General features: G+C 35.5%; 1 protein-coding gene across 4 annotated transcripts; it reads left to right on the top strand.

Annotated features, from left to right (window-relative positions):
- The first annotated feature begins 1422 nt into the window (after nucleotides 1–1422).
- Nucleotides 1423–9862, top strand: LOC145580071 (phosphoribosylaminoimidazole carboxylase, chloroplastic-like). 4 transcript variants are annotated; one of them, XM_081637398.1, is made up of 16 exons: nucleotides 1423–1552; nucleotides 1807–2582; nucleotides 2688–2799; nucleotides 3017–3079; nucleotides 3189–3327; nucleotides 3928–3983; nucleotides 5052–5125; nucleotides 5277–5424; nucleotides 5574–5747; nucleotides 5842–5929; nucleotides 6029–6133; nucleotides 8102–8199; nucleotides 8291–8408; nucleotides 8491–8585; nucleotides 8942–9048; nucleotides 9232–9862. In XM_081637398.1, exons 2-16 carry the CDS (start codon nucleotides 2440–2442, stop codon nucleotides 9323–9325), a joined length of 1614 nt encoding a protein of 537 aa, XP_081493524.1. In that variant the 5' UTR covers nucleotides 1423–1552; nucleotides 1807–2439; the 3' UTR covers nucleotides 9326–9862. The 4 variants fall into 4 exon arrangements, with proteins under 4 accessions (XP_081493524.1, XP_081493522.1, XP_081493523.1 ...); XM_081637396.1 differs by having other exon boundaries at nucleotides 8096–8199; nucleotides 9232–9860; XM_081637397.1 differs by having other exon boundaries at nucleotides 1530–1552; nucleotides 2361–2582; nucleotides 8096–8199; nucleotides 9232–9860.
- Nucleotides 9863–10698: the final 836 nt, after the last annotated feature.

Here is a 10698-nt window from a genome sequence, read left to right as displayed (position 1 = left end):
AAATAAAAAATTAAAAACTACGGAGTGTTTTACTTTCAAAAAAAAAAAAAACACAAGTACTAAATGCAGTACAAAATAACCTAAATGCAGGAATTTATATTAATATGGAAATAACAAAAGACTAAAATACCCTTATATAATTTTTATAACCCAATATCCTATTTCAACTTGAACGTAAAATTCAACCTCAAAAATTCTCCATTTCTACGGTTCTACCTCTGCTAATCGCAAAAGATTTTGCTAATCCCACAAAATTCACATTCATCTTCCCCCTCCCATCTAAGGTAATTTATATGTGTAATTTCGTTCTTATTTGTTTTTTTTATATAATATTTCGTCCTTTTTTTCGAGGGTTACTGTTGACCCCCGGAAATTTGATCCGGGGGGTGCTGTTGACCCCCGAAAATCTTATCCGGGGGTACTATTTACCCCCGGAAATCTAATCTGGGGGGTACTGTTGACCCTCGGAAATTTGATCCGGGGGGTACTGGTGACCCTTGGAAATCTTATCCGGGGGTACTATTTACCCCCGAAATCTGATCCGAGGGGTACTGTTGACCCCTGGAAATCTTATCCGGGGGGTACCATTGACCCCAAGAAACACATCTTGGTACCCTGCTACGTCCCCCAATAAAACGTTCCGTACTATATGGAAATTTTACTTTGTTTGATTGTTCATTTATAAATTAGATTTTGTGGAAAAAAAATACAGCACATAATTTTCATACATCAAAAAAATCGTAGTGCACTTCATTATTGTCCATGAATTTGTATAGTATTGAATATTAAATAGGATGAAAGGTTGAATTCATTAAAATATGATTGTAAATTACATGATAGGGATGATTATCTGTTAAGAGTGTAAAAGATTAAATTCAAATAAGGAATGATTATCTAATTAGGAGTATATAGTTAGTAGTAGTAAGGATTTAGATTAAAACAAAGGTACAAATGGTAATATGAAAATTAAAAATTACTAAGTTATTCTACATTTAGGTAAACTATTCGTCGTAGCGCTATTGAAGCACAGAAATACTTGCGTGGACCTGGTTCACAATAATATTATTGTGGACCCGAGGTTTATACACACGTAACTGACATTATATTGAATATAGTGACCTTTATTTTTAACATAGTAACCTTATTTTTAACATAGTAACCTTTATTAAAAGTTGTATAACGTTTAATACTATTGTGAACTTGAAATACGACATTATTACCCTAATTTTAACATAGTGACCTTTATTATTAATATTGACCTTATAAAATATTTCATTAAAAAAATTAACCTCTTATAGCCTATATTTAACCAAAATGACTTTTATTTTCAACATAGTAACTTTCATTTTATTATACTTACTTATTTTTTATTAATAAAACAACCATAGTTTCTCTAATGTTAGTGGTTCACACTAAATTAGTGTGAACCAGGTTCATTTAAGAATTTGTAATTGAAGCATACTCTCAGTCTCTCTCCTCCATTGAAGCATATTCTGAACTCCCATTGAAGCTTCTTCTGAGCTTACTCTCCTCCATTCAAGCACTTTCTGTGGTAATATGCTTTCTTACTTCTTCTTTTTAATCATCGAATAACACTTAAATTAACGCACTAATTTAATACTCAGCATAGGAAATTTAGGGTTCTTCTGAAGTAGATTATTCAACTATTAATTACAATTACTCAACTCATATCAATTCCATTGCTAAAGTTTTTCTATTCGTACCCTTTAAAGAGTAGAATTAAACGTAAATTTGCGAGCTTTTTTTATAATAATAGAGTGAAATTTGGTTGCTAATTTGTTGCAGGATTTTGTTGATAGCATTCTTTAATGTTGGGACTAATGTGTGAAAATGGGGTTTTTCTCCCTGGAACTAAAGCGGCTACCCCTCCTGCTCTGAGTCCGGGTCGGGCTTGGGCTTCTTCTTCGTCTGTTACTTTCAAATCAGATAACAGCAAGAAACTTGCTTTAGTCTCTTGCAAAGCTTCCATTGATTATTTGCACATTTGGGGGTTTTTCTGGGGTTTAAGGCTCTAGCTGAATAAAAAAAGATTAAAAGAAATGTGGGTATATTTGGAATTTCTAGAATTATGAATGAATTAATAGTAGAAACATGTGGGTATCTTCACTATTTCTTGAATATGTACATTGATATTGTATAATTGTTAAAGTGTGGTGTCTTCAGAATCTCATGAATTATGTGCATCAATACTGTAAATGATAAAAGAAGCATGTGGGTTTTTTTATTGAATTATTAAGAAATTGAAGTACGTAGTAGTTGATTAATGAATTGATGATTTCAGTATTCTAGTTTCTGACCAGGGAATGGGGGTTATATGTTGCTTTGTTGTGTTTGATCAGGAGTGAGAATAGGGCTTTGGTTGTACAAGGTGTGTCTGAAAAGATAGTAGGTGTTTTGGGAGGTGGGCAGCTCGGTCGCATGTTATGTCAAGCTGCATCAGAAATGGCTATCAAAGTAGCTATTTTGGACCCCTCTGAGAACTGCCCAGCTTCTTCTTTCGCACATTATCACATGGTTGGGAGCTTTGATGATAGTACCACAGTTGAGGAATTTGCAAAGAGGTTGGAATTTCAGTAAATATAGTCCCTCTCTCACCCTCCATCCCTTTCTTCTGAAGTTCATTTATGTATTTGATGATATTGACCAAGTTTCCTTTTGGTGGCTAGATGTGGAGTTTTGACAGTGGAGATCGAGCATGTTGATGTTGTCACACTCGATAAGCTTGAACAACAAGGAGTTGATTGCCAACCCAAAGCCTCTACCATTAGGATAATCCAGGTATAGAATTTACGCTCACATTATCTTTATCATATATTTATATTGTACAAACATTTGATGATCTTAGTTTTATTATTCATGAAGTTGGCAATTGCTTTTTTTAAACAAGATATTTACTTTTTTCCCCTTTTGGGCATGTGAAAGTGCAATTAGGGGAAGACTTAAACTATCAAATAAAGAATTTTGTGTTTGTCTGTCTATATTACTTTTTATGCAGGATAAATACCTTCAGAAGCTACATTTTTCTCGACATGGGATCCCTTTGCCTGAGTTTATGGAGGTGGGTAGTGCCCTATGAGGTATTAGTCAATCTGCAATTTTTAGGAAACATTTGTTGCTGCTTGTTATTCTTCTTTAGGGATCCTACAGTTGAATTATGTCCAATGCAGATAGATAATGATGAAAGTGCAAGGAGTGCTGGAAAGCTATTTGGTTATCCTCTTATGATCAAGAGTAAAAGGCTTGCCTACGATGGACGTGGTAATGCTGTTGCTAAGTGTGAAGAAGACCTCACTTCTGCAGTCAGTGGTATGATCTTCTCTATCGAACTCTATAAAATGATTTGAAGTGTTTTCATCAAAACATTTTGGCAGTAATTGATAAGAATTTCTAACCTTCCATTATCTCATTGTTTTTCTATATGTTCAATCTTCTTTTATTTAATTTCTTGCAATTTTTTTTAATCTAAAGCATGATAAAATTGCTCATTTGTGGCTCTAGGATTCATTTTTGCTTAAATCTAACTACATAGAAACTGTGCAATTTCTTTGAAGATAGGGGGAACATGTGATTTTAATTGCTTCTGTTTATCAGAACAAGAGAAGCTTGTGCTTTGATTGGAGACATCTAAGTTCCTTTAGATGTCTTAAAGTTCTTGACATTATATTCTAAGCATATAGTAAATGGCGGGCTGGTTCCTTTTTACTACCTCTGTTGTTGACATAGTCATGACTTACGAGTGAGCTGCACAACGAATATTTTTACTTGAACTGTCTTGTCTTATAGGTTGTTCGTTCTCATAAACAATAGTCCCTTTCTTTCTCTTTCTGTTTTCCTCTGTCTTTTTGCTACTTGTTTTTCTACCTTTTGACCTTTTCTGCGATATAATATGCATTTCATATTCTGCAGCCCTTGGGGGATATGAGCGAGGCTTGTATGTCGAGAAATGGGCTCCATTTATAAAGGTTAGCATCATAATATTAGAAGCAATGAGTTGTTATTTTGATTTCTGTATTGTGCATATTATAAATGGTTATTTTTGCTGTTAACAGAGTGATCTGCATAACATGGGCAAGAATTAAAATTCGTCTGAACTGTATTACTCTGTACTTTCTTATTAGAATTAAACCAAATATGGTGTAGCATTCTGTCTTGGAATAATAATGTATATGCCCTAAATTAGTAAAAAGAAACAGCATGATCTGCCCAATTTTAGCCGTTTAAGCACGAGAAGGTTAAGATACTCTTTTTGACCTGAGGGTCAAGTTCAATATGATGTACCGTTATGTACATATGAGAAGTTCTAAGGCTGATTGTTTAACAAAAACATATAATATGTGCAAAAACATCCAACTTGAACGTATATTAGGCTGGAAATTCCTTTCCTAAAGCAGAGGCTTTAGTCAGGTCTTGGGTTGTTAACATTGAAAAACTGAGAATGTTCTGTATATTTTTCAAGTGGTATAAATAGTTTGTAACCTTTTTTTTTTTTTTTAATCTTCCAATGTTAATTCATGTGCCAAAGGAGTTGTAAAATAACCTCTCCTCCCCCCAACCCCCCCTCCCCCTCCCCCTCCATCTCTGAAAAGGATTTTCATACAAGTAAGAAAAGTAAAGCTTTTGTTACTTCTGCACATGCATATAAGATTTGGCCCAAAACTCCCAATTTCTGTACCTAACAATTTGCTATATTATTGCTGAAAATCCGGATTGGATATCTGAGAATTCATCTTAATCATGAATTTCTTGAATAATTTGAACTAATGTTAGCATTTGGCCAAAGGGAAGAGAGTACTATGGGAATTACTTTATGTCTCTGTTAGGAGTTGTTGCAGGAAGAAGGCAGAAAGTAGCTACAGAATAGAGATAGAGAGGGAAAAGACAATTATTAGTGGAGAATAGGGAGAGAAAGCATGAAAAACCTATTTAGTGTTAAATTCCTGCTTTTTTTATTAAGCTTTTGGATATTCCATGATGCAAATAAGTGTTTTGAAAGAAAAGATTATTCTTATTCTAGCAATTTCAAATAACAGGAGTTGGCAGTCATTGTTGCAAGAGGAAGAGACAATTCTGTCTTTTGCTATCCTGCTGTTGAAACTATACACAAGTAAGTGTTTAGAAAGTTGTTCGACATTATTAAGTGCTTAATTTGTCACACCTGGATAAATCAGAACTTGTTTTTTTTTTTTTTTCTCCCTTCCCTGATAAAATGGGGAACTGAAAATATGTATACTTACTGGCTGTGGGTGTTTTGGTAGGGAGAATATTTGTCACATTGTTAAGGCTCCAGCTGCTGTATCATGGAAAGTAAGAAAACTAGCCACTGATGTTGCACATAAAGCTGTAAGTTCTTTGGAAGGTGCAGGAGTCTTTGCAGTAGAATTGTTCTTGACAGAGGCTGGAGAGGTTTGTTTTCTGTATATGTTAAGCATTTTGGAGGGTTATTTTTTATTTATTCTTATCCTTGAATTCACTTTATATATTTGGTTTATACGTCTACAAACAATTATTTCCATTTCTTTGCTGTACACTAAGTCTACATTTGGTTGCGGCAGATTTTACTTAATGAAGTAGCTCCCAGACCGCATAATAGTGGACATCATACTATCGAATCATGTTACACCTCTCAATATGAGCAACATTTACGAGCGGTTATTGGTCTTCCACTTGGTGATCCATCTATGAAGTCACCAGCTGCAATCATGTATAACATACTAGGAGAAGATGAGGTGATTCTTTTTTCCTTGCATTTCAATCTCATTTTGTGTTAGCTGATGATGATAACCACCCCAATTTCTATATGATTCATCTTTATCCTGTTAGGGGGAACCAGGTTTCCGTATAGCTCATGAACTCATGACAAGAGCTCTAGCTTTGCCCGGGGCATCTGTTCATTGGTATGACAAATCAGGTTTGTGAGAGAACTCAACTCTGAGTTCGTTTTATTTTTTCTGCAGAGGCTACATGATCATGTTTCATGAATCATAACACTGTCGATTTGTCATTGCAGCAATGAAAAGGCAACGCAAGATAGGTCACATCACTATTGTTGGCCCTTCTATGGGCATTGTGGAGGGACATCTGAAATCCTTGTTGAAAGAAGACAACCCGGATGGTTAGTTAGCTTCTTTTTATACGTTGGTCTTTTAACTTTGCTCCTGGTAGATACCAGCTTGATATGACACAAAAAGAGAGTTATAAACTTTTGAATATATGCAGTGGCACGAAGTGAGAACTAAATATACAGTGCATTGATGTCTGACTACTCTATCAAATGATCATTTTGGGATGACGTTGTTGTTGTGGTTGTTGTTGTTTCACGTCGTCATCATCCTACTCTATCCATCCACACCTTATGCATTAAAAAAAAAAAAAAAAAAAAAAAAGCAATGACCTGATTTGTTTTTTTCTTTCTTATTTGGAAGGGTGCGAGGGAGGTTTGTAGGTTTTGGTTGTTTTCTGCTGCCGCACCTAAACTTAATAGAGGTTGCCTCCATTATACTTTATGCTCATCTTGTAACCATCATTTGCCATTTTACAATCGATAAGCACACATATATAGTGAACCAATTTTATTTGGTCCATTATAATCTAAAGCTAAAGAATTGACAAAATGTTGAGCTCCATTTGAAAGTCACAGCTTATCTTTGACTTTCCTGGTAGTCATCTATTTGGGATAAAATTTCAAAATTGTGGCAAGGCAAGGGACGATGAGACAAATGGCGGCGGGAGAAGGAGAGAGCAACTTTAGTGGGGTAAGGAGGGGAGAGAGGATGTACAACTGTGGTGGGACGGTTTTTGTTGAGAGGAGAGAGAAAATTGAAAGGAGGAGATGTAAAATTGTGGTGGTGGTGGTGCGAGGGAGGAGAGAGAATAGTGGTGGCGACGGTTGGAGCCTTGGAGGGTTAATGTGATGGCTGTGATGGAGGAGAGAATAAAAAGTCAATTGCAAAAAAATGTGAGAAAATTACATCAAGGTTTGATCTTGCAAAAAAAAAAAAAAAAAAAAAAGTAGGTGGTTTTGTTTGCCAAAAAAAAAATTTTAATGTTTTTTTTTACGCAAAGTGTTTTTAAAAGGTTGTTTATTTTTTTTGACAAACTTTCCTTTGAAATAAAAATGTTTACAACTTTATAAGGTACCTTGTCACAAACTCAGAAAAACGAATAGAAAAGTTGTGATATCACATACTATGTTTTAAATAGTCCAATCAAATTTTCCAATATATAACCATAAATAGCAACAACTAAAGCTTTAATCCCAATATGATAGGGTCAGCAGCATGTACCAAGATGTTTTTTCTGTTGGTCTTCGACGTAGATCCTCTCTCATCATTCCCTTTTATTAAGTGCTACATGTTCTTGTAAATCCTATCTCTTAATATAATTATGAATCGTTCAATCCAATTTATCTTTGGTCTTCTTCCTCAGCAAATTTAGCAACAAATGAAAAAATATAACACCACCAAAAACAAAGGGAGCATTTACCCTGTTGGGCGAGGACATGCTACCAATGTATAATAAGGTGTGCCTAGGCGCTAGGGGATTAGGGGTAAAGCGCCTTTAATGCTCTAGGCAAGGCGCATTCAAAGAGGCGCACCTGAGGCGCACATAGGCAAATTTTTCAATTGATTTATATTGTGCAAGGCGCGCCTTGGTGCAGCAGGACCTTCATCGTCTAATTGTGCCTTGAGCCTTTTTATACATTGCATAGTACAAGATCTACATAGTGATCTGTTCCTTCCGTTATTCTTCATAAAATGTTCCCCATTACTGGATCTGGGAAGCTATCATAAGATTTGAAACCTAGCTTCTTATATTTTTACTTATTACAGTTAGTATATGCTAACATTGTGCTTTGAAAGTTCCACCAATGTAGTGAAAGCAGTTTGTGGACTGCTGTTAGTTGGTAATTCTAGTATGGCAAGCGATAATGTAATCAAAACCAACAATTTTGAAGCCATGCTGCTTGGCGTTTCAAAGTCTTGTACAAAGTGAGCTGCATTGTCGTAGTTGACGGCCTTTATTATGTGTCAACCTTGTTAGCTTGTTGTGGGAATTCATGCTCTTTCTTTTTTAGATGCAGTCTCAGCTCGAGTTGGAATCATTATGGGATCCGATTCAGACCTTCCTGTCATGAAAGATGCCTCCCGGATCTTAAATATGTTTGGAGTGGCACATGAGGTGAATTTCTCTCAACTTCTGTGAATTATATATGCCAGTCTGACACAGTGGATCTTCATGTAATGCAGCTGGCATTTGTTGATTTTTGCAGGTCAGAATTGTTTCTGCACACAGGACTCCAGATATGATGTTTTCATATGCTACATCTGCTTGGGAACGAGGTATCCAAGTTATAATTGCTGGTGCTGGTGGTGCAGCTCATTTGCCAGGTTACTCATTTAACACTTGCCTATTCCTTCAGATCTCTGTATCATGTTGACAATCTTGATTTATTTAGTGTGTTTTTTTCAGGAATGGTTGCAGCACTTACTCCAGTACCAGTAATTGGTGTCCCTGTGCGTGGTTCCGCACTGGATGGAATGGACTCACTCTTGTCAATTGTTCAGGTATTCTGTACAAATTTATTAAGTGTTAGCCCCTTCTCGTTTTATACTTGGATTGTGGAAAGGTTGGATGTTGGAAGCTCTAGATGTTTATTTCTTAAAAATTTAATCGTTCCCTGTGCATGTTGCATGGATGTAGGAGTCCCTTGTCCTACTGTGCATGATTTCCTCATTTCTTAAATCAGAGTAACGAAAATAAAATATTACACATGGTCGTGGTTGGTGGTGGTGGTGTTGGTTCATGTACATTTTACAATTTCTTATCTACACTTGTGTTTGACTGTTTAGTCATATGTATAGCCCTTCGTCTATCTTTGGGTGATATTATTGAATATGGCTTGTTTACTTTATCAATTTAGATGCCTAGAGGGGTTCCTGTTGCAACGGTTGCAATAAACAATGCTACAAATGCTGGGCTTCTCGCAGTGAGGATGCTGGGTGTTGCTGATTCGGACTTGACCTCTAGGTTAGTCAAACTGGTCTTCCACTTCTTTTTTGTTTCTTTTTTTTTTTTTTTTTTTTTTTTTTTCCTTGTAATATGAAAAATGACAAAGCATGCACTTTTTTTTACCAAATGATGAAACTAAGAGATGTTTAAGGAGGTATTTTGCATGATACTAAAGCTCATGCTGTGCTTTTGTTCCTGTAGAATGGCCCAGTATCTTGAAGATGCTAAAAATGATGTGTTGGTAAAGGCTGAAAGACTACACAAAGATGGGTGGGAAGCTTATTTGAACAACTGAGAAATGTTCTTTCATTATCAAAGGGGGGAAATTATAAACTACATCCCCAAAGAACGTGGAGTGAACATAGATGTGCGATTTTTTTGCGGCGAGGAGCAGGCTAGGATGCCACCACAAGCAACTCATACCAAGCTACAAAAATCGAAGGATGATAATGCGTATGATGATGCCCGAGCCATCACTCGTGTGTCGGAAAACATAAGAAATCCCTTAAATCATGAGATGGACACTAAAGAGATGTTTTAGAGGTGTATTGCATTATACAAAAGTCATCCTGTAGTTTGGAATACTCCAAAGCCCATGTAGAAAGAAGGTAGGGACAAAGCACAAAGGGGGGTAACCCCATGAAAAAGCTATTGTACTATTCTATCTTCTGTATCTTATTTTCCAATTTGCGAATCAAGGGTATGCGTAAAATGTACAATTTTGGCATGTAATAATCATTAGTTGGCCCCTAAATTTGTATGTTTCTGATTAAAGGTTTGTTTAGGAGAAAAAAGAAAAGTGCTTTGTAATAAAAATGAAAAAGCTTGTTAGCCACCAGATGCCTAAAAACAGCAAAATACCCATCACGGATATGGCTAGATTTAAAGTAGATAAATAGGTTTTTTTTTTTTTTTTTTTTTTTTTTTTTTTTTTTTTTTTTTTTGGGGTGAATAGTAAAGGTAAAATTTTCATTAAATTCGATTTTTTTTTTTTTTTTTTTTTTTGGGGTATACAATTTTATTAATACGAAGTATCAAATTAGATTACGATTACCTTTATGTAGCTATGAATGTTATTCGACTTCATTCTTTAGAACAATACAAGAAATTATTATGTAAATCAGTAAACGTATCAATGATGTACTAATAACAATAAGGAAATACAAGTGATTGAAACAATTCATTAGCAAGCAAGGAATGAGACATTGCAATTAAAAAAAATCATAAATGCTACAGTATTTGGTTAATGTTACCTTCTTTCACATAATCTTGTGGTTTCATTTTGATTTGCTCAAATAGGCGAACTTGTGCTTTATAAGTTAAGTGAAAACTTACATGTTAGAAAAGTTTTCTTTTGCTGGTATATTAGTGTGTTGTACTGCAGGGGCCAAAAAGATCCTACAGGTGAAATTCTGATGCAATGGTAAAATTGTGGACCATTAACAAAAAGATCATTGCTCCCATTATTAGTCCTACACATACTGTGTTGTGCACTTGTGCTTGAGGACCGCGGAGTGTTGATAGCTCCTTGGCCCTCGCTGATGGCCCAGCAGAGCCCTTTATGCTCATCAGATCATAACAAAAGTAAGTGCACAATCTATACCACCAAGTATGTATGGAATAGTTTTGCTGATGCTGTAACCATATATCTGCTAACGTGCCTAATGA

Source organism: Chenopodium album, chromosome 14 (assembly GCF_948465745.1).
Source record: "Chenopodium album chromosome 14, dcCheAlbu1.1, whole genome shotgun sequence".
NCBI classification, from domain to species: domain Eukaryota; kingdom Viridiplantae; phylum Streptophyta; class Magnoliopsida; order Caryophyllales; family Amaranthaceae; genus Chenopodium; species Chenopodium album.
The sequence above is the reverse complement of the archived record's forward strand: the minus strand, read 5'-3'. Positions and strand labels throughout refer to the sequence as shown.